At 45.4% G+C, this 25,000-nt stretch overlaps 1 protein-coding gene across 1 annotated transcript in view; it reads right to left on the bottom strand.

Annotated features, from left to right (window-relative positions):
- Window positions 1-25,000, bottom strand: part of LOC128697369 (ubiquitin-conjugating enzyme E2 R2) — a 110,152-nt gene that overhangs the window by 52,389 nt on the left and 32,763 nt on the right. Inside the window, exons 2-3 of the mRNA XM_070093876.1 lie at window positions 17,402-17,546; window positions 16,995-17,118 (exon numbers count right to left, since the gene is read on the bottom strand). Coding sequence (XP_069949977.1) covers window positions 16,995-17,118; window positions 17,402-17,546 — 269 coding nt within the window. The remainder of the gene's footprint in view (window positions 1-16,994; window positions 17,119-17,401; window positions 17,547-25,000) is intronic.

Consider the following 25,000-nt stretch of genomic DNA (forward strand, 5'->3'; position numbering starts at 1 on the left):
CTCCCTTACTACTCTCTTTACATCATCATTCCACCAATCGCTCCTCTTCCCTCCTGCACCCACTTTCCTGTAACCACAAACTTCTGCTGAACACTCTAACACTACATTTTTAAACCTACCCCATACCTCTTCGACCCCATTGCCTATGCTCTCATTAGCCCATCTATCCTCCAATAGCTGTTTATATCTTACCCTAACTGCCTCCTCTTTTAGTTTATAAACCTTCACCTCTCTCTTCCCTGATGCTTCTATTCTCCTTGTATCCCATCTACCTTTTACTCTCAGTGTAGCTACAACTAGAAAGTGATCTGATATATCTGTGGCCCCTCTATAAACATGTACATCCTGAAGTCTACTCAACAGTCTTTTATCTACCAATACATAATCCAACAAACTACTGTCATTTCGCCCTACATCATATCGTGTATACTTATTTATCCTCTTTTTCTTAAAATATGTATTACCTATAACTAAACCCCTTTCTATACAAAGTTCAATCAAAGGGCTCCCATTATCATTTACACCTGGCACCCCAAACTTACCTACCACACCCTCTCTAAAAGTTTCTCCTACTTTAGCATTCAAGTCCCCTACCACAATTACTCTCTCACTTGGTTCAAAGGCTCCTATACATTCACTTAACATCTCCCAAAATCTCTCTCTCTCCTCTGCATTCCTCTCTTCTCCAGGTATATATATATATATATGTCCTAGGGTAGCGGTGGGTCCTAGAGAGAGAGAGACACACACACACACACACACACACACACACTCTCTCCCTCTCTCTCTCATATATATATATATATATATATATATATATATATATATATATATATATATATACATATATATATATATATATATATATATATATATACATATATATATATATATATATATATATATATATATATATATATATATATATATATATGAGAGAGAGAGAGAGAGAGGGAGAGAGTGTGTGTGTGTGTGTGTCTCTCTCTCTCTAGGACCCACCGCTACCCTAGGACATAAAAGTAAGGAGCAAGCCTGGTACAGAACACGCTTGATCAAGTACCGTTATCAGCATCCGCCTATATCACTCTGGACCTCAACATATCCCGGACACCAACCTATACTTTTGCTCTTCTGGGGATCACGGTCTTGACGTGTGTGCTCTTTAGGACTCCCAGGGGTCGTGCTCGCCTCACCTCCACCAATCACACAGTAGAACATAAGAATGGAGTTCAGGACATTTATTATAGGAAACGTTTCGTCAAGAGTTACTCGAGTCAGTCACTCGTGGCGAAACGTTTCCTTTAATAAATGTTCAGAACTGTACATAAGCGTCTTTTTCTACTTTTCGGTATTACCACATTTCTCAATTAGCTTCACTACGTCAAATACATAAGAATGGAGGAACACTGCGGTAGTATAAAAGAGGAAGAGTGTGTGGTGGGTGAGGAAGACTACTGTTGTGCAAGACAGGTATACAATACCGACAAGATAAAAGTTAAGACACTTGTGCAACATCTGGGGAGAGTGATCCTTGAGCGAGTCAGTCAGTCAGGGGTAGACAACACAGGTAACAGTAGTCTTAAAGTTAAGACACTTGTGCAACATCTGGTTATCTTTATTGTAGACGTTTCGCCATCCAGTGGCTTTATCAATACAGATTCTTGGACATAATTAGAAAACAGAAGAGCTATATACAAAAGATGAGGTAATCAGTCCCTCAGCCTTGGAGGTGGTGTTTACAGCACCATGGTTGTAGAGATTCTGAAGGACAGGTAAGGAGACTGGCGCTTATATAGGCGTCAGTGAATAGGGACGTGTAGCAGACGAGGGCATAGTCACTGATAGGCGGGATTCCCCAGTGGAAGTAGGTCCTTCCCAAACTGATGGGCTAGTTGTAGAAGTCCAAGAATCTGTATTGATAAAGCCACTGGATGGCGAAACGTCTACAATAAAGATAACCAGATGTTGCACAAGTGTCTTAACTTTAAGAATACTGTTACCTGTGTTGTTTACCCCTGACTGACTCACTCATGGATCACTCTCCGCGGCCAAATGTCACACCAAACTTCCTGGATGATCACCTCATCAATCACATTACTGATAAACACACACTTAATGCAATCAAGTCTTGAGTGGTACAACGCTCCACCCACGAGTGAGCTTTAACAATTATACGGAATAACAAAAAATTACAGCTTATTCAGTACAGTCAAGCTGTTGGTGTTAGCAGTCTGCTGTCCAACGTAAGCACCATAGTCCTGCTGATCCGGCCTTCCCAGTGTGCTGCAACTCGTCAGTGGCAGGGTGCGACGAAGCTGTGTTTTTTGCTATGTGAAGGCCCTGACAGTAACCTATTTACCCGTAAGCCGGCTGCTCAGGTACTCCACTCTCACCAGAGCAAAATACGTCCCAGTTCCCCCTAACAGTTAGCAAACTGTTGCGGGTGGGATCCTGGGGAATAGTAGCACACCTTAGACTAGGACTAACATTTATAAAATGAGCAGAGGTAGGATATACAAAATCAAAGACTACTTGAACACAAAGGAGTGTGTAAAGACACGTTAATCAAACACTAGGTCATATTCATTAGAAAACGTCCTGGGACCATGATCACTTCTAATATACAGGTGACCTGAAGAATACCATGGCATTCTTCAGGTCACCATGCGTCACTCACACCTTACTCTCCGCTTATATAACGTCTTTTTAACCGCTGTACGTTGGAAGTGTTCAAGGACCAAAACGTTTTCCAATAAATATGTCTGTTTTTGCTGACGTGTCTTTCTAAATCAATTCGTCGGTATCTATTACCAAGGTTTATACCACAAAGGAGTGTATAAAAGATGGAGAGGAAGGTGTGCAAGTGACACAGTGTAGCAGGAACAACACTGAACACTACAACAATGTAAGTAACAATGCTTGCACACGATTGCGTACGAGAGTATGCCAACCTGTTAGCAAGGCTACCTTGTTGAGTTACACACTCATGTTCTTTACTGACCAAAAAATACATGGAAAGCAAATTATGAAGTTCTTCCTTGTGATTTCCACCAGTTTGTGATGTATCATATTGTCAATGGTGCATAGGTATAATTATTATTATTATAATCAAAAAGAAGCGCTAAGCCACAAGGACTATACAGCAACATAGGTATAATGTGTCAGAAAACAGGACAAGTGTTGCCTGACGCTTAGTCATATGATGACCCACAGCTGGAGTTTTTGGTCATCTGACCGAGGACTTCCGCTGGCTTACCGGTCTACCTCTTTAAAAATCATGGTTATGATCATAACCATTAAATTATACAAAACTTGTGTAGTATATACATCTGCTAGTACCATTTATATGCAGGGTCCCTTGTCCAAGTCAGAAGTCACGTGACTCCTGGCTCGGGCAAAGGACCTGCATATAAATTGTACCAGCACACACACATACATACAATAATATATATATATATATATATATATATATATATATATATATATATATATATATATATATATATATATATATATATATATATATATATATATAAAGGTTTACAAATGTAGGAAATGGTTGTAAATCTACACACTGAAGTAACTCTTCACGACAGTAGGAAACACAGCAACTATAAAAAAATGGCCATAATAAAAAGCCTGGATTGCAGTAATTATACTAAGAGTGAAATTCACAAGTATAAAGAGTCCAAGACTTTTCAACACTCTTCTAACGTAAAGGGAACCACCAACACTTATGTCTTTATGAGGGAAGGTGACAAACTCTTGTGTAAAATTCCTGATCGGCCAGGCTCGCATGTTTATGTGGCCCCGCGTGCAGCGAGCAGAAATAGTCTGGCTAATCAGGGTGTTAACAGGGAAGCCTGGTTAAGGACCTGGCCGCGGGGGCGATGATCCTACAACTATTCAGATAACGTAGTTACTCTGTATTTATGTAAAATATTAAATCTGAAGAATACAAAAAAAGCATAAATTTACTGAAATAAATTAGTTTAGCTTTGCAAGGGTCTGAGTCCAGTAGCCTTCTAGTGGTACCATCTCTCTTATGACAATAATAATGTATTTTTACGAGTACATAATACAACGTATACAGACCATAGCTGATATCAATAACATACTATATAGAAACATTTTGATTATGCAGAACATTTCCAGCAATTAGGGTTAATTTTGTTCCCAGGATGCGACCCACACCAGTCGGCTAACACCGAAGTACCTACTGACTGTTAGGTGAACAGGGACAATAGGTCCTAATGATCCGTATTAAAAGTATGCCGTACACATAGCTTACAACAAAGCCAAGTACATGTGAGGGGGAAAACAATGGTGCCCTACAAATGTAGTGTAAGAAAGTTGGTGTATTCATTCTGCTCCTCAGATCACCAACGTCACCCTGATACACCTCGGATCACAACATTGTCCCACTGACACATTACTGCACATCTGTTATGTCCCACTGACACATTACTACACACCTTTTGGCTCCCATTGACATTACTACACACCTTTTGGCTCCCAGTGACATTATTACACACCTGTTGTATCCCACTGACACATTACTACACACCTGTTGTATTATACTACCACACTATCTACTCTCATAATGTGTAACAACGCCACATCCCACGCATCTGTGCAGTAGAAACTAACTCTCATTCTCTCACTTTCACAACCGCTTATAGTGATTCATCCACTGTCAGTAGCTTAGATCACAGGTACAGGTATCACACCGTGACCATTACAGCAATATGTACCAGCCCATCCTCAAAATTCGAATTGTTCCTCAGACAATACACGCTGAAGCAATCGTTCCACTATCTAGAACTCTATAGTCAAGCCTGAATTACCTTCCACACCTAGATGGGGTTGTGCTAAGTGTGGACATAACGAGAGGGTAGCCTGACATTTTCAATCTAAGATGTCTAGTGCCAAGGTTAACCCTGACTCATGCTACGTGACCGAGTTCTGCTGTTGTTTTCTTACGTAAGTCTCTGAGTTCCCGTCACAATAAGTCTGACCAGTGACCGTTTTAACTTAAACTGTGGTCACCTCTGTCAGTAAATGCACTTCAGCAAAGCTTGGTGTGGAAAGTATGCTGATTATACCGAGGACTGTGATAGATGGTGCTGTGGTGGTGGTCAAGAGATAACAGTGGAGTTTTTTTCGTTAGGAAGGAGCAATGTGTCTCCTGACACGGGTCTTTCAGATGACACCTTCAGTAGTTTTCCTCCCATTTAAAAGCCAAAGGGTCACCCCAGTAATGTCCTAAAAAACGAAGTCATTGTTGATTTACGAAAGTCTAGTAACAGGTAGAGACCAGACAAGAAAAAAAAACAGTTAAGTGTTTACCTATGCATAATTTTTAACACGTCATGAAGTGACATTAGAAAACACCAAATTATTTGATAAATTAGACACATGTGCAACTCTTGGGTATCTTTATTAAGGAAACGCTTCGCCACACACAGGCTTCATCAGTCCATACAAAGGAGAATCGTGAAGAACAGGAGGAGAATGAGGCAATCAGTCCCTCAACCTTGAGTCGATGTGGTCAGTCCATCAATCATTCTCCTGTTCTTCACGTTTTTCCTTTGTATAGACTGATGAAGCCACTGTGTGGCGAAACGTTTCCTCAATAAAGATACCCAAGAGTTGCACATGTGTCTAATTTATCAACATGTCGGTTCTCTGAACCATTCATCTACAACCAGATTATTTACCACATGGATATTATTATAATCATAACTAAGCGTTAAATCCACAAGGGTCGTAGAGCGCTACCACATGGCAAACACAAGCTTAACTGACTCACGAAATCGTAATGACACGATTGCAAAAAACCATACCACGGGTGGGGTTAGAACCCACGATCAGAAAGTCTCAAAATTCCATTATTATTATTATTATTATTATTATTATTATAATCAAAAAGAAATGCTAAACCACAAGGGCTATACAACAGTCAGCCTCGCTAATGAAGACGAGGAAAGCAGAAGAAAGCTGTGGTCTCAGTGCATACGGGCCCTACACATTCACACAATGTTTGAGGCACCTGTAAAAACTGCATGTGTACTTTCCGTCACATTCACAACGTAAATATAGAAGTGAGCATGTCAAGAAGGATCGTGCAAGAAAGGTATAAAATACCGACAATATGAAAGTTAAGACACATGTGCAACATCTGGGTATCTTTATTGTAGACGTTTCGCCATCCAGTGGTTTTATCCTAGAATCTGTATTGATAAAGCCACTGGATGGCGAAACGTCTACAATAAAGATATCCAGACGTTGCACATGTGTCTTAACTTTCAAGAAGGATCGCAACCATAACAATATAAAAAAAAGTCAATCCCAACTTACCCGACATATTGAATTCTTGTTTTCGTATGTACGGGAAATACTTTTTTGGCCTTGTAATAATGTTGGTAGAACTACCCACAATATGTAAGGTAAAAGGACACAAGAGCAACTAATGCAGCATTTTACTGTGGCAACGTTTCGCTCTCCAGGAGCTTTGTCAAGGAGTAACGTTGTACATTGAAATTACAACTTATAACGATTCAGGAACTTATGTCTCGGAGTGAGTAAAAACTCCGAAAAATTACATTTAACCTTTTTTTTCACAAAACTGGAGTTACAACAAATCACAAGTACTGTGGAACTACCATATTAAATGTAAGTCCAACATTTACAATATAACTCGGAACCATTCTTATTGTGCAGTATACAACGTTTGAACTTAACTGGTTCCTAGGTGGTGTTGGAACTGCGAAAAGTTCGACGTCTGAAACAGTATTTCCCAGGTTTTATCAGCCTCACACACACACACACACACACACACACACACACACACACACACACACACACACACACACACACACACACACTGGAGAATGTTGAACTTCCAAAAGTCTCAGAGTCGGGTCAGTGTCAAAGGTCACTTCAAAGTACTTTTGAAACAGGGCTTCATGTAAAGATTTTACAATTGAACTCGAAACAACTCAGCGAGTTCACACTACAGGAAAACTTTCAAAGCCCAGGCCAATATTTTATGAACAAAACTGTTCGGACTCAGGTTTGTTCGAGGTCTCGTAGGTTCGAACACCGAGGTTCACTGTATATGAAGCTAACAATGTCAACCAGTTAGCACATTACTGCCACACAACATTGTTAACAACTGAGCTAACTAATATTTCCAGGATTTTGGTCAAATGTTTCAAAATAAATTATTTGATAATGATAGTTGGTCATTGTTGGGTTGTGTCGAGAACATGGTGGTAGTGCTGGTGATTGTTGCTAGTGCTGGTGATTGTTGCTAGTGCTGGTGATTGTTGCTAGTGCTGGTGATTGTTGCTAGTGCTGGTGATTGTTGCTAGTGGTAGTGCTGGTGATTGTTAGTGGTGGTAGTGCTGGTGATTGTTAGTGGTGGTAGTGCTGGTGATTGTTGGTGGTAGTGCTGGTGATTGTTAGTGGTGGTAGTGCTGGTGATTGTTGTTAAAGGTGGTAGTGCTGGTGATTGTTAGTGGTGGTGGTAGTGCTGGTGATTGTTAGTGGTGGTGGTAGTGCTGGTGATTGTTGTTGGTGGTAGTGCTGGTGATTGTTGTTAGTGGTGGTAGTGCTGGTGATTGTTGTTAGTGGTGGTAGTGCTGGTGATTGTTGTTAGTGGTGGTAGTGCTGGTGATTGTTGTTAGTGGTGGTAGTGCTGGTGATTGTTGTTAGTGGTGGTAGTGCTGGTGATTGTTAGTGGTGGTGGAGTTAGTGCTGGTGATTGCTGTTAGTGGTGGTGGTAGTGCTGGTGATTGTTGTTAGTGGTGGTGGTAGTGCTAGTGACTGTTGTTACTGGTGGTGGTAGTGCTGGAGACCGTTGTTAGTGGTGGTGGTAGTGCTAGTGACTGTTGTTACTGGTGGTGGTAGTGCTGGAGACCGTTGTTAGTGGTGGTGGTAGTGCTAGTGACTGTTGTTACTGGTGGTGGTAGTGCTGGTGATTGTTGACGGGGGAGGATTAGTGTTTTTGTTATTGGTAATTACTGCTAACTGTGCTTGTTCGGGATAGTGGCCGCTGGGTGATGGTGGTGGTGACAGTGGCTGCTGGGTGATGGGTGGTGGTGACAGTGGCTGCTGGGTGATGGTGGTGGTGACAGTGGCCGCTGGGTGATGGTGGTGGTGACAGTGGCCGCTGGGTGATGGTGGTGGTGACAGTGGCTGCTGGGTGATGGGTGGTGGTGACAGTGGCTGCTGGGTGATGGGTGGTGGTGACAGTGGCTGCTGGGTGATGGTGGTGGTGACAGTGGCTGCTGGGTGATGGTGGTATGGGTTGCTGGGTGATGGTGGTGGTGGTATGGGTTGCTGGGTGATGGTGGTGGTGGTATGGGTTGCTGGGTGATGGTGGTATGGGTTGCTGGGTGATGGTGGTGGTGGTATGGGTTGCTGGGTGATGGTGGTGATGGTATGGGTTGCTGGGTGATGGTGGTGATGGTATGGGTTGCTGGGTGATGGTGGTGATGGTATGGGTTGCTGGGTGATGGTGGTGATGGTATGGGTTGCTGGGTGATGGTGGTGATGGTATGGGTTGCTGGGTGATGGTGGTGATGGTATGGGTTGCTGGGTAATGGTGGTGATAGTGGTTGCTGGGTAATGGTGGTGGTGATAGTGGTTGCTGGGTAATGGTGGTGGTGATAGTGGTTGCTGGGTAATGGTGGTGATGACAGTGGTTGCTGGGTAATGGTGGTGGCGATAGTGGTTGCTGGGTAATGGTGGTGGCGATAGCGGTTGCTGGGTAATGGTGGTAGTGATAGTGGTTGCTGGGTAATGGTGGTAGTGATAGTGGTTGCTGGGTAATGGTGGTAGTGATAGTGGTTGCTGGGTAATGGTGGTAGTGATAGTGGTTGCTGGGTAATGGTGGTAGTGATAGTGGTTGCTGGGTAATGGTGGTAGTGACAGGGTTTGCTGGGTGATGGTGGTGGTGATGGTGGTGGTGATGGTGGTTGTTTTAGTGGGGGTGGCGTGCAGTGGTGGTCCCTGTGATTAATCAATAATACCGAGCCATGTGTGGCGGCAGTACCTTGCTATACTGGGATGTAGCTCAGTCTTGGCACCACCACCGCCCACCCTTGGCATCACCAGAAACACCCACCCTTGGCACCACCACCAACAGCCACCCTTGGCACCACCACTAACACCCACCCTTGGCACCGCCGCCCACCCTTGGCACCACCAACACCCACCCTTGGCACCAACACCCAACCTTGGCACCACCACCAAGACCCAACCTTGGTACCACCAAGACCCAACCTTGGCACCACCAACACCCAACATTAGCACCAACACCACCCACCTTTAGCACCACAACCCTTGGCACTACTTCCCCCTACTCACCCGTGGCACTCCCACCAACATGTGATGTTGCTCCAACCCCACCATCCACATAGTGGATGGTGGGGTTTGTAAGTTTGTAAGGTGTGCAAGTGAGTGCGTTCATCTACGGTTATCCACTGAACTAACGAAGGAAGCTCCAGCTGTTTGTGAACGTTGACCTGGCATCTGACGCTATTACGAAGTATTGCTGCCTCTTTTTGTAGACCTGCTTCCTAAGTCAATGATCTAAATTCTGATATATGTGACAGGATATATATGATTAGTTACTTTTAGCTGAGGGTGGATTATTATTATAATCAAAAAAGAAGCGCTAAGCCAAAAGGGCTATACAGCTGCTGCAGCTGAGGGTGGAGAGAGACAGCTGGTCGGAGAGCTGCAGAGAGAAGAAAAAGAGTCTGGTGGGCAGTAAATAAATAAGGTATGTCAGAAAATGCTTCAAAGCGCTCTGAATTGTCGAAATATGAGAAAAAAACAATTTTAATTTTTTCTAAATTTTTCTGATTCATGCATTTTTCAAAAATCACACGAGGTGTACAACGAAATCAAAGAGACTTAGCATTCTGACTGTAAAATATTGGAGTTTTAGTTAAAATAGTTTTTCAATGTTTGAGTCTGCTTACAAGAACCTAAATTGTGCTGTCATCCGTCTCGTCTCGGGCTATATCTCACTGCATTCATCGATCCTTTTCCCGATGGGACTCTGGCGACATTATATTGTGAGTACCAGTCCAGTGAACCCACTGGTACAACCTCTTCCCCATCAGTAATACTGACCCATTTCTTCATGGCAAGACTGACTTATGTTTAACCCCCTCCCTATTTTTTACTAAGCTGAATATATCTTGAAGGAAAAAATAACAGGGTAATCTCAGTTCTAATCTGACCACCATCCTTGGTATTAACAACCACTACAACACCGTTGCGCACTTGCCACACCTGTACCTGGCTGCCATTGTCTTTACAAACAACCCAACTTCGTGACAAGACATTGCGGGCACTGCAGAAAATTATTGGGAAATGTTTCGCCGTGTAGAGATGTATCCTAACTTTATAAAGCTTTTACACAGTGCGAAACGTGGCAATAAAAGTTTGAGTGCAACACATGTTTGTGTTGCGCAGAAGTGCGGCAACACCTGGTTGTGTGGTGCAGCAGTGTGGCAACACGTGGAAAGACCTGGTTGTGTGATGCAGCAGTGTGGCAACACCTGGTTGTGTGGTGCAGCAGTGTGCCAACACTTGGTTGTGTGGTGCAGCAGTGTGCCAACACTTGGTTGTGTGGTGCAGCAGTGTGCCAACACCTGGTTGTGTGGTGCAGCAGTGTGCCAACACCTGGTTGTGTGGTGCAGCAGTGTGCCAACACCTGGTTGTGTGGTGCAGCAGTGTGCCAACACCTGGTTGTGTGGTGCAGCAGTGTGCCAACACCTGGTTGTGTGGTGCAGCAGTGTGCCAACACCTGGTTGTGTGGTGCAGCAGTGTGCCAACACCTGGTAGTGTGGTGCAGCAGTGTGCCAACACCTGGTTGTGTGGTGCAGCAGTGTGCCAACACCTGGTTGTGTGGTGCAGCAGTGTGCCAACACCTGGTTGTGTGGTGCAGCAGTGTGCCAACACCTGGTTGTGTGGTGCAGCAGTGTGCCAACACCTGGTTGTGTGGTGCAGCAGTGTGCCAACACCTGGTTGTGTGGTGCAGCAGTGTGCCAACACCTGGTTGTGTGGTGCAGCAGTGTGCCAACACCTGGTTGTGTGGTGCAGCAGTGTGCCAACACCTGGTTGTGTGGTGCAGCAGTGTGCCAACACCTGGTTGTGTGGTGCAGCAGTGTGCCAACACCTGGTTGTGTGGTGCAGCAGTGTGCCAACACCTGGTTGTGTGGTGCAGCAGTGTGACAACACCTGGTTGTGTGGTGCAGCAGTGTGACAACACCTAGTTGTGTGGTGCAGCAGTGTGACAACACCTAGTTGTGTGGTGCAGCCGTGTGGGAACACCTGGTTGTGTGGTACAGCCGTGTGGGAACACCTGGTTGTGTGGTGCAGCCGTGTGGGAACACCTGGTTGTGTGGTGCAGCCGTGTGGGAACACCTGGTTGTATGGTGCAGCAGTGTGCCAACACCTAGTTGTGTGCTGCAACAGTGTGACAACACCTAGTTGTGTGCTGCAACAGTGTGACAACACCTAGTTGTGTGGCGCAGCATTGTGACAACACCTAGTTATGTGGTGCAGCCGTGTAGGAACACCTGGTTGTGTGGTGCAGCCGTGTGGCAAGACCTGGTTGTGTGGTGCAGCAGTGTGGCAACACATGGCAAGACCTGGTTGTGTGGTGCAGCAGTGTGGCAACACATGGCAAGACCTGGTTGTGTGGTGCAGCAGTGTGGCAACACATGGCAAGACCTGGTTGTGTGGTGCAGCAGTGTGGCAACACATGGCAAGACCTGGTTGTGTGGTGCAGCAGTAGCTACACCTGGTTTTGTGGTGCAGCAGTGGCAACACCTGGTTGTGTGGTGCAGTAGTATGGCAACACGTGTCAAGGAATGGTTCTGTGGTGCAGCAGTGGCAACACCTGGTTTTGTGATGCAGCAGTGTGGCAACACGTGGCAACACCTGGTTGTGTGAACCATGTCGTAGTATCAACCTACGCACTAACACACCTATTAATACACAACTGCGTATCTTAACAGTCACTTTGTTGTTGTTGCGCTAAACCAGTGCGAGTCGTACACAGCCTTGAGAATGAGAGGTAATCAAGTTTTATCCAAAGAGGAGAACAACTACATATGCTTGAATCAAGTACCTTACAGCATCATCAAAGTTTGAAAAGAAGTTAGTTGACCTGTGTCGCCATAGGTAGTAGGCCGGTAAATTGTTATGCTTATTTACTAAGTACGTATGGGTTATTCGGTACAAGGAGTGGTGGAGGCTATCAGTCGTCCGTTAATCATGGTCTGTCAGGGTGGCTGACAGTAATCACTGAGAGGTACTTTCGTTATCATGTATTAAAGTTTCTTGTGTTACCTACTCAGGTGGCACGTATGCTACTCTTTTCCTTCTGTCTCGCCAGTATTTTAAACATGTCACGTAAATCTCTCCAAGTTTACTTACATTCAATACAATACACACTTTTTTCCCACCTGGTTTCTTAATACTTCCTATTCCAGTAATATTTTCGTTGCGATTTAGGAGGCTTGACGTGGAGTGTTGAGGGCAGTAGACAGTGACTGAGGCAACCATTAAGATAGATAACAATTAAGAGAGAGTAATACGAGTGTGTAGGCCATCACGAGTTGTGAAGGCCTAGGTGAATGATGGTGGAGAGGTGCGCCTCCAGTGTGGCGCCGGTATGACGCACAAGAGTCAATATCAGCTGGTGCGAGGGATCAACGACCCCCAGTGTTGTGATGCCAGCAGCCAACTACACTCCACCTAACACCATAGGCACTCGCAAGTACGTCTATGGGCAATGTCATAAATGAAACGCACTAGAAGTGAAAGCAAACATACTAAAAATCTTCGAGAAGAATTAAGATATGACTCGGGAGGCCAGAAATCAATGAACCTCGTAGATAATATTTAAGAGGTGGGGTCAGAAGCCAAGATTCAACCCCCTACCCTGAAAACTAGACGAGAGTCTATACAGCCTATGACACGCACACACAAGGCAACCTGACACGTTCCTTGAGTCAGTTCCTCATCAGTCGAGTGGGACAGCTGGCTGTCCATCATACACTCCCATTAGAATGAAAAAGTAACGAGTCTGGGTTAACAAGAGAGAGTAATACTTCTCGCTGATTAAATGAACCTAATGAAAATGAGAGAGCAGTCTATTCATGAAAATGTAGATAGGATGCTGATGTAGTCCAAATGGCTGTTGGAGAGCAATACAAATAAATATGTGTAAGGTCATGGATGCTGAAGGAGCAGGAAGACAACAGAGTAACACCTTTGGAGGTAAATATCACAATAAACATTACAGGGGCACACATGAATCTAATATGTGTAAGGAGGTATATTTTCTTTAGTTTCAGGATGAAAGCAAATGCAATATACAGTTTCAAAAGCAGGCATTATCATGCCTGCTTTTAAGGTGGTCAGTCCCTCAGCCAGACTGAGGGACTGACCACCTCAAATACTATTTCTCCAAGGTTGATGGACTGATTATATCGAATATGGATCTGCCTTCTTTTCTCATCGCATCGCCAAATGCTTCAAACTTCAGAACACTCGTGACATGACCTACCTTTACCTCCTCTCCCTATTCTTCACCTTTCCTATATTTGCACTGTATTTCCTGTCTTCTGCGTAGGTGGGTTGTGCTCTAGGTGGGTCTTGTCATACCCCTGCAAGACAGTAGCTCTCCTGCAGTGCTCCTCTGTACTCTTGTTCCAAAAGACTACCTCCAATATGACTACTATTTAGCTAACACTCCATTTTCGGTCCATTTTTTGACTACCACTCCCACCTTCTTATTACTACCGTCATCAGTGCACTACTTCTACTGCTTATACAATATTATTCTCCTTTCCCCACGTTTTATATATTCTGGCTCCCTTCCCTCCGTCCTTCAGTGTGTTTAGTTAATGGTTCAGGTCGGACCAAAACGTAGTCATAAGTTTCATTCTCCTTTGTGGTGCGGGTTATTTGTGTACTGTTCCAGTCATGTAATGTTCATTTTGTATTCTTTAAGAGAGAGAGAGAGAGAGAGAGAGAGAGAGAGAGAGAGAGAGAGAGAGAGAGAGAATGGATTATAATAGTCACTATATAATAAAATTAATTGGTTGTCATTGTTATCTGAGAGCAGACTGTGTGTGTTCGCTCAGATGAAACGTTTTCCCTCTGAATATTTTACACTTTCCACACCTCACCTTCACTCTCCGGCGTCACTCCCTCTCACCTCACGCAATAAATGACGGCACGGAACCCCCCCCCCCCCACACACACATAGCTTCAATCGTGACAAGTTGTTAAGACACATTAGGGACTGACCACCTCAAATGCTATTTCTCCAAGGTTGATTGACCGATTACCTCATCTTTTGTATATAGTTCTACAGTCTTCACAGTATGCCCTTGCATTGTACTGATGAAGCCACTGGCGAAACGTCTACAAATAAAAATACTCAACTGTTGCGCATGTGTAATTCTTCATCGACAAACTACATTCGTTGTTTTCTGAGTAGACATCATGGAGTTGAAGACGCCAGAAACCAGTGATGACACTAAGAGGCAGAGTCAGGAGCTATGCCTCTACGCAGTGCATGAGAACACTGGGTGTTCCCGCAATGTAATTGTTACAAAAGAGTATAGCAGCACACTAAGGGTGTTCCTCACTGCACCACTAACCCCCCCCCCCAACCCCTACCACTGCACCACCACTGGAGTCAGTAGCAACTTAAGTAGGTCAAGGTCGTCCTGGGGGGGGGAGGTCCACAAGGAAAGAGGTGGATTGGGGGGGGGGGGCTAGTGTGAGATGAAGGTGAGTGAGATACGGAGGAGGAAGTGAAAGATGGAAGGAGTTTAGGGTACGAAGGAAGGAAGAGATGAAGGATTGAGAGAATACTAGGAGGAAATAGAATATATTAGAGTAAGATACGGATGTGATTTATCATGGAGGGTGAGAGAATACTGATGTCCGCTGATCTTAGGGAGTCATCACAAGATAAATCATTCCAGGTTAAGAGCTGTTATCCTACCTCAACTCACTTCAAAACCCGGCCCTATCTGAGGTATATTACCACCCCCCAGGATGCCACCCACACCAGTCGACTAACACCCAAGTACATACTGACTGCTAGGTGAACAGGGGCAAAAGGTTTAAGGAAACACGCCCAATATTTCCACCCGTACCGGGGATCGAACTACAGACACTCAGTGTGTGAGCTGAGTGTGCTACCAACCGGACTACAGGACACTGGTACGACCCAAGAGACTAAATATCAGTAAAACAAGGCATCTGAATTCTGAAGTCTACCTGGAGTGTATTCCGGTGATCAACGCCCCCGCGGCCCGGTCCACGACCAGGTAGGGTCAAGAGACATACCTCGACCCCTGCAACCACTACTAGAACAGGCAGCTTGAAGCGGCAGCGTGGGGGAGTATCTTGTCATAAGTGATCATCTGGGAGGCAACTAGGTGAGTGAGCCATTATGACAGTAATGGTGACTGAGTCAACCACAAGCACTTTCCCACACCTGGACCACCCTCACTCCTTACCACCCATCTACCCTAGGACACCCTCACTCCTTACCACCCATCAACCCTCGGACACCCTCACTCCTTACCACCCATCTACCCTCGGACACCCTCACTCCTTACCACCCATCTACCCTCGGACACCCTCACTCCTTACCACCCATCTACCCTCGGACACCCTCACTCCTTACCACCCATCTACCCTCGGACACCCTCACTCCTTACCACCCATCTACCCTCGGACACCCTCACTCCTTACCACCCATCTACCCTCGGACACCCTCACTCCTTACCACCCATCTACCCTCGGACACCCTCACTCCTTACCACCCATCTACCCTCGGACACCCTCACTCCTTTCCACCCATCCACCCTACCACCCCCACTCCCAACGTCCATCCACCCACCCTCCCCGACCCACCAATCACCCTCCCGCCTCCATACCCACCCACCCAGCCTACCTCCCTGCCTCCCGTGGGCAAAGCCTCCCCCCAACCCTCCCTGTGATATCTATTGGTAACAGGTTTAAGTCTTGAACCGCAGTTATCAGTGTTGTCTTATTGTGCCCAGTGTGTTCCTGCTTTCATTGTGTATTTTGCATTTCCATATCTCTCATTGCAGTACGGTATTTTTCTTGTTTTGAAGGTTCTCTTTATTGGCTCCGTCGCGACCTTTGCCTCATCGTGTTTCCTAAACGATTGGTATAATAATGGGAAGTGGAAAAGAATCCTTCCTCCATAAGCCATGCGTGTCGTAGGAGGTGAGTAAAATGCTGGGAGCAAATCACTAAATGTAAGAAGAAAATTTTTTTTAGGTCACCTTGCCTCGGTGGGAGACGGTCGCTACGTTAAAAAAAAAGTCAGATGACCTACCTAGGTTTTCGACATGTTGCTTTCCTTCCGTGATTATAATTTTGATCATGGGGGAGCGCTAAAACTCGTAGGGATTATACAGCGCCTGTGGATGGGGAGGGGGGTGGAAGGCATTCAGACTTAATTCAGAGAATTGGAGCACAGATCCAATTCCTTATATTAAGAGCCCCCTCACCAGCATCAAGGAACCACTCTTGAGGGGCTTCTGTGATATGGTCCTCGTGTGTGTTTTATATACACACACAGTTTCGAGTCCCTCATTCTTTCCATATCCGAGCAGTTGCAAGTCGTCATCACTACGGGTGTCCCGTAGCTCGATCACTAACGCACTCACCTCACACACTGAGGGCCGGAGTAAGAATCTCCTCCAGTACGGCTGGAAAACATTAGGGACGTGTTTCCATAAGACACCTGCTGTTCTTGTTCACCCATTAGTAAAATGGGTACCTCGGAGTTAGTCGGCTGGTGTGGGTTGTATCCTGGGACAAAACTGACCTAATTTGTCAGAAATGCTCTGCTTAACAAGTATCATGTGGGAGTTCGAACACGTGGATTGGGTAAAAATACTCACGTAGGCTGGAAGTACGTATATTGTAACTGAAGTATGTGGAAGGGCGCCACAGCCGAACCTGCCTCTCTCTGCCCCTTGGCTAGACTGACAGAGGAGTGCCCATGGGCGAGGGGGTGCTTGAATCCTGCTAGGTCAGCAACAATATGAATACAGACAGTGACTCAGGCAGAGACGGTTGGTAGTGAGTCATCTACTGGAACACTGGTTACTGGTAACTGGTTACTACTACTGAGACAAGGAGTTTTCTATATAGTAGTATGTCATTGATGTCAGCTAGACCTGTACACCATGTATATGTAGTAAATAATTATTACTACTACTACTAAACAAGTCATTTTCTATCGTCCACTGGAAGACCTTGATATACCGTGTTCACCTATATATGGGCCCCTAGTCGTACCTTCTACCCACTCCCAAGAGGAAACTGGGCAAATATCTTCACCAGGTGCCAGATCAACCGGGGTCTGGTGGGCATGTGGGTCAGCGGGCCACCAGTAGCAACAGCCTGGTTGACCAGGCAAGCACCAGACGAGGCTAGCAAAAGGCCGGGCTCTGGGAATAGAAAAAAACTCTCGGAACTCATCAAAGGCATATCAAAGATATGCTTATTTTGTATTGTTCTCAGATGATGCAAAACTATGTACCTGACCAGCCGGGCTGTGGCTCGTACGTTGGTTTGCGTGCAGCCAGCAGTAACAGCCTGGTTGATCAGGCTCTGATCCACCAGGAGGCCTGGTCACAGACCGGGCCGCGGGGGCGTTGACCCCCGGAACTCTCTCCAGGTAAACATAAGGGAAATTACCAACACTCGGCTCTCTTTAAGAGAACACTGCCTTTAAGGGCAAATTTGAGTAGTTCCTCCAATCAGTTTCTGATCAGCCAGGCTGTGGTGCTTACACTGGACTGCAATGACAGTCCAGGCCATCCACCATGAAGCCTGGTCTGGGACCGGGCCGCAGGGCGGTCACCCTCCGGAATCGTCTTCAAGTAAACATGTCCAGCAACACAGTATAGGACTCGCCACAAAGAAACAATACCGGCCTCTAGGTGGAACAATACCGGCCTCTAGGTGGAACAATACCGGCCTCTAGGTGGAACAATACTGTTCCTTGTGCATGAGAAGTGGTTGTCAAGCCAGTTTGTACTTTATTAGAGGGCAAGGTGCCGTTAACGGGAGGGAGCAGTGCCGTTATTATCGCCGTTAAACAGGAACGGAGCCAAAACCGAGGGAGCCCCAAGTAATGTAAAATGTGTACACACATACTGTGTGCCTTTTAACAGTACGTACTTACATATATACCTTATACCCAATACGTTTATATTTCCACAAGGTCTACCTACCTGGAGGGCATTCCGGGGATCAACGCCCCCGCGGCCTGGTCCACGACCAGGCCTGAATTTTCTTACACGCAGGTATAAGGTGTTTTCTTACACACGATATGACAGGCCATCAGGACTAAGTTTTCAAACAATTTTTTTCTTGACGCAGTCCACAACAGTCGACTAATCGCTACCATACACGCTCCTAATTTTTATTTACTGCTAAGTAGGAAGTGGCCTCTTTATGGACCGGGTCGCGGGGGCGTTGATCCTCCAGGTATTCTCCAGGAGTGATGAAATTAAAGACATGTGCAACATCTGGGTATCTTTACTGTAGACGTTTCGCCATCCAGTGGCTTTATCAATACAAATTCCAGGACAACTTGAAGACAACAGAGCTATATACAGAAAATGAGGTAATTAGTTCCTCAACCTTGGAGTTGGTGCGAAGAGCACTGTAGTCGTAGAGATTCATACTCCAGGAGTGTAAGGAAACTTGTCCATGTGCTTCTCCATGGCAGAGGACGTGCCTGACGGAAGGGGTGTAGTAGGGCAGGGAAGGTGGTGTGTGTGGAGACCAGTATCCCAGCGGGAAGTCAATGATCGCTCAACAATGCTGAGTTGGGAAAAAGTTACAAAGGTCTGCAACCAAACTAGTCACAGAGCAAAGACGGAAGCACTACAACAGAATCTACAAGAATTTAATGTGGCAACACAATTGTCCTCAAAGATCTGTTAAGTTATATCATGGATTAAGTTAAGTTAGTCAGAGGTTTTCCATATGGTGTGTGACAAGATGTGTCAGGCCAGGAGAGAATCCTCTCTTACATCAGACACATGTGCAACACTTGGGTATCTTTACTGGATGGCGAAACGTCTACAATAAAAATACCCAATCTTTCATAAGTGTAATTATTCATCATTTTGCAAAGAAAAGTGGTGAAGATCAGGAGCTTAAGGTAAACAGTCCCTCAGCCTGGAGTCGATGTAATCAGTCCATCAATCTCTTCAAAGACTGAGGGACTGATTACCTAAAACTCTGATCGTCACCACTCTTCTTTGTACTAGACTGATGAAGCCACCGTGTGGCGAAACGTTTTCTCAAAGATACCCAAGTGTTGCACATGTATCTAGTTTACCAACTTATCGGTTCTCTGAACCATTTATCTAAAGAATCCTTTGTTGCATTACTTAAGTTATTTATGTGTATCAGTGAGTCACAGAGGGAAGTAAACACTGCCCTGACGCATGAGACGCGGGATTAACAGCTGTGACTCGACTTGTGTAAACAACTATTATAAGCCAGTAGTACATAACACTTGTCATTATGACGATTAAGATATGTGCAACACCTGGGTATCTTTATTCTTGAAACGTTTCGCCTACACAGTAGGTTCCTTCAGTCAAATATAAAGTAGGGGTGTGGTAGTGAAATAAAAATTATGTAATCAGTCCATCAATATTAGAGAAATAAACAGCATTTGAGGTGGTCAGACCCTTAATGACTTTCATGTAGCTGGTAGACTTTTAACCTAACGAACCAACTGCAGTAAGTACTACACTATTAACCCCCCCCCCCCATTCCCAGCACCCATCTTCCCCACTATTTGTACTATCCCCCTTTCCCCCCCGCACCCTAATGGCTATATTTTCCGTTAATTTGAACAATGGCATAGGTGACAGAGCGAGGTTTGTGAGACCATTCCTCAACCTCCTCCCCCCAGCCTCTCCACTAACCACCACCACCTTCCTATTACCATTCCTCAACCTCCTCCCCCCAGCCTCTCCACTAACCACCACCACCTTCCTATTACCATTCCCCAACCTCCTCCCCCCAGCCTCTCCACTAACCACCACCACTTTCCTATTACCATTCCTCAACCTCCTCCCCCCAGCCTCTCCACTAACCACCACCACCTTCCTATTACAATTCCTCAACCTCCTCCCCCAGCCTCTCCACTAACCACCACCACCTTTCTATTACCATTCCTCAACCCTTCCACCACCAGCCCTAAATAAGACACTTACTTCCTCCTCTGACTTTGAATATTCATTTCTGGGATGGTGTATGTACACTTCTTCCCTGGGATGAAGTGTTGTGTACCCCTGGGATGGTGGAGTCTTCCTGGGATGGTGTACCCTTCGTCCCTGGGATGAAGTGTTGTGTACCCCTGGGATGGTGGAGTCTTCCTGGGATGGTGTACCCTTCGTCCCTGGGATGAAGTGTTGTGTACCCTTGGGATGGTGTACCCTTCGTCCCTGGGATGAAGTGTTGTGTACCCCTGGGATGGTGGAGTCTTCCTGGGATGGTGTACCCTTCGTCCCTGGGATGAAGTGTTGTGTACCCCTGGGATGGTGGAGTCTTCCTGGGATGGTGTACCCTTCGTCCCTGGGATGAAGTGTTGTGTACCCCTGGGATGGTGGAGTCTTCCTGGGATGGTGGAGTCTTCCTGGGATGGTGTACCCTTCGTCCCTGGGATGAAGTGTTGTGTACCCCTGGGATGGTGGAGTCTTCCTGGGATGGTGTACCCTTCGTCCCTGGGATGAAGTGTTGTGTACCCCTGGGATGGTGGTGTCTTCCTGGGATGGTGTACCCTTCGTCCCTGGGATGAAGTGTTGTGTACCCCTGGGATGGTGGAGTCTTCCTGGGATGGTGTACCCTTCGTCCCTGGGATGAAGTGTTGTGTACCCCTGGGATGGTGGAGTCTTCCTGGGATAGGAGAAAGTCTCCTACCTTGAGAGATTCATTTACGTACTTCCTCACTGTCCACTTCCTTAAACACTTGCATTTCCGTACTCGGTGTTTTGCCTGACCAGAATTTCTTGTCTCTGTCACCTAAAGCCTGACTGATCACATCCTGGGCTGTGTTTAGCAAACGAAGGATCAAGCATCCACCCCCTCTTTGTTCTTAATGAACCACGCTGGTTTAGCGAGTCATGTCTGTGCACCGGTTCCCAAGTGTTCATCTTTGTGCTGTGGCTTCATCAAGAAACAGATTTCACTGTGTCGTGTGAATAAAAATTTGCGACTTGTGCCTTTTTCTTAGTTTCGTTCACCAAGGACTATCAATTTATAAATTAATAAAGTCTATGGCGGACAAAAAGTCTTACCAATAAAATACCATAAACCGCTTATTGTTATTGACAAAATCATAACACGATTGTCAACAAATCACGGTACGGGTGAGGTTAGAACCCATGGCAAGAGAGTCGTAAAACTCCAGGCCAGTGCGTAAGCCCCTGGGCCAGCTGGCTACAGTAAGATTCATCCAATTAGACCCGTACCGTGGTCTGCATAGTGTGTCTTAGATGTGTATATTCAACCAGTGATACACACTGTCAGCATACGTGCCCCACGACTCATCCACTTGTTGCCAGTAGATGTAAGAAATATTGCCACAACAGCAAAGTTTTTCAAGTGGAAATAGGGCCTTTGCCTGCAACAAGTGCCAGAGTAATCAGGTGGTAATGGTTACGCAGACCTGTGGGACGCTGGCAACAAGTCTTGTAGACCCAGCCGTTAGCAAAACATCAGGCCGGGTTAGAGGCTACAAGAACCCCCAACACCAGTTACAGCCAATAACTCTAATCACGGAGGGGATCCCTGAATCTTGCCTATCGGAGGGGGGACAAAACCCTTTCCTAACGAAGGGGGAAGGGTTCCCCGACCCCTCCCTTAAGGGGAAGCAAAAGGAAGCTACAGAATTTACAAATGGATCATATATATCTGTCACTGTGTCTCACACACACACACACACACACACACACACACACACACACACACACACACACACACACACACACACACACACACACACACACACACACACACACAAAAGGGTAAAGGTATAAAGTGTGAACACAGAAAATACTGGGAAGGCTACCCCACTTGCAGTGTGAACATCTCTCTCTGCCTACCCACACATCTTTCAGTGGAAACAAGGAAGGAGAAGGGGATGCGGCAGGGGTTTGCGTCATAAACAAGGTGTACAGGGAGCAAGATAAAGCAAAGAAAGATAAGCTAAGCTGTATCTGGGAGCTCTACGTATACAGAACATAACACGCGTGCGAGAGAGAGAGAGAGAGAGAGAGAGAGAGAGAGAGAGAGAGAGAGAGAGAGAGAGAGAGAGAGAGAGAGAGAGAGAGAGAGAGAGAGAGAAAATATTAATGGTTTAGAAAACCAACAAGTTGAAAAATGAAACACTTGTGCAACATTTGGAATGTTTACTGAAGAAACTATTCGCCAGCCAGTGGCTTCATCAGTCCAATGTATGTATGTTTCATCAGTCCAATACAAAGAAGAGCGGTAGAAAAAGACGAGTTTGAAATAATCAATCCCTCAGCCTGGAATCGATGTGAGGGACTGATTACCCCCAAACTCTTTTTTCTACAGTTCTTCTTTGTTTTTGGACCGATGAAGCCACTGGCTAGCGAAACGTTTCCCCAGTAAAGATTCGCATGTTGCACAAGTGTTATGCTTCACACTTGATGTAAAAACAGAAGACTTTAATCGCCCTCACTGATTTCTGGCCTCTGTTTTACCTATTTGTGATAACCTTATACTATCTACTCTTGAAGCTGTGTACTGAGTCTGTCTCTGTCACTTCTATTTAAATCATTATATTTTTTCATCGTGTGTCCACCTTCACCCACCCGCGTCCACCTTCATCCCTGGCTTCCTAGTTCAGTATGCCTTATCTTTGTTATCAATGCCTCTCTTAGATTTTGTATATTGTAATCATATCTCCGCTTGTTCCCTCCGTCAAGGTCACCAAGTTCAGTACCTTCAACCTCTCATAATGCAACCCCCTCTGATATATCTTTATGCCTAGCCTTTGATGAGTTTCGCGAGTCTTACTACTCTCGGAGCCCGGCCAGGTGCTTGCCTGATCAACCAGGCTGTTGCTCGGTTCAGTTACTAGTCTACGTGTATATAAATGGTTCAGAGAACCGACAAGTTGATAAATTAGACACATGTGCAACACTTGGGTATCTTTATTAAGGAAACGTTTCGCCAAACAGTGGCTTCATCAGTCTTATACAAAGGAGAACGGTGAAGATCAGTAGTAGGTTGAGGTAATCAGTCCTTCAGTCTGGAGTTTATATAATCAGTAATCTTTTCAAGACTGATGGAACATAAAGGATGAATACTGCAGCAGGCCTACTGGCCCATACAAGGCAGAGCCATATATGCAACACCTAGGTATTTAATGTAGACGTTTCGCCATGGAGAAATGTCTACATTAAAGATACCCAGATGTTGCATATATGTCTAATTTCTATCTTGTCGGTATTGTATACCATTCACGTGCAAGGCACAGCCTTCCTGGCTATTTGGGCCCTAACATACCTAACTGTGAAACGAGAGAGAGAGAGAGAGAGAGAGAGAGAGAGAGAGAGAGAGAGAGAGAGAGAGAGAGAGAGAGAGAGAGAGAGAAACTCTCCTAATTGTAATTGCAGGGGTCGAGATTCGGCTCCTGGCCTCGCCTCTTCACTGGGTGCTACTAGGTCCTCTCTCTCCCTGCTCCATGGGCCTTATCATACCTCATCTTAAAGCTATGTATGGTTCCTGCCTCCACTACCTCACTTGTTAGGCTATTCCACTTCCTGACTACTCTATGACTGAAGAAATACTTCCTAACATCCCTTTGACTCATCTGGGTCTTCAACTTCCAATTGTGACCCCTTGTTACTGTGTAGCCTCTCTGGAATATCCTGTCTGTCCACCTTGTCTATTCCACGCAGTATTTTGTATGTCGTTATCATGTCTCCTCTAACCCTCCTGTCCTCCAGTGTCGTCAGGTCGATTTCCCCCCTTAGTTCTGGAACTAACCTTGTCGCAAACCTTAGCACTTTTTCTAATTTCTTAACGTGATTGATTAAGTGTGGGTTCCAAACAGGTGCTGCACACTCCAGTATGGGCCTGATGTACACGGTGTACAGTGTCTTGAACGATTCCTTACTAAGGCATCGGAACGCTGTTCTCAGGTTTGCCAGGCGCCCATATGCTGCAGCAGTTATCTGGTTGATGTGTGCTTCCGGAGATGTGCTTGGTGTTATACTCACCCCAAGATCTTTCTCCTTGAGTGAGGTTTGCAGTCTTTGGCCACTTAGACTATACTCCGTCTGCGGCCTTCTTTGCCCTTCCCCGATCTTCATGACTTTGCATTTGGCGTGTGTATATGTATGTATGTATGTATATATATATATATATATATATATATATATATATATATATATATATATATATATATATATATATATATATATATATATATGCGCGTGCGCTCCACAAGGTGTCCACCCTCGTCACGCTTCACAATACCTGCCCTCACGCTCATTGTCTTGTGACCAGCACCAAGGCTACCACTGCGCTGCAGTGGTTTTCTTGCTGCAACTGCTGCTATCACCCCACACCACTCCCCACCCACCAAGGCTACGACCATCTCCGCAGCTATTACCATCATCAAGGCTATCATCATCAAGGCTACCTCATGCCGCTAGCAAACTACCGAGTTTTTTTCAGCAGCAATAGGTAACAGAGGCTAAGACCTTGGGTAGCTTAAAAAAAAAGGAGTTGGACAAATACACGAGTAAGAAGGGCTGGGTTTGATTAGTATCTGAGGTACCGAAATTAATTCCTGGGAAGCTTTGGGAAAAGGTTAGATAGGTGGGTGGGTGGGAAT

This window comes from Cherax quadricarinatus, chromosome 44, assembly GCF_038502225.1.
Source record: "Cherax quadricarinatus isolate ZL_2023a chromosome 44, ASM3850222v1, whole genome shotgun sequence".
In the NCBI taxonomy this organism is placed as follows: domain Eukaryota; kingdom Metazoa; phylum Arthropoda; class Malacostraca; order Decapoda; family Parastacidae; genus Cherax; species Cherax quadricarinatus.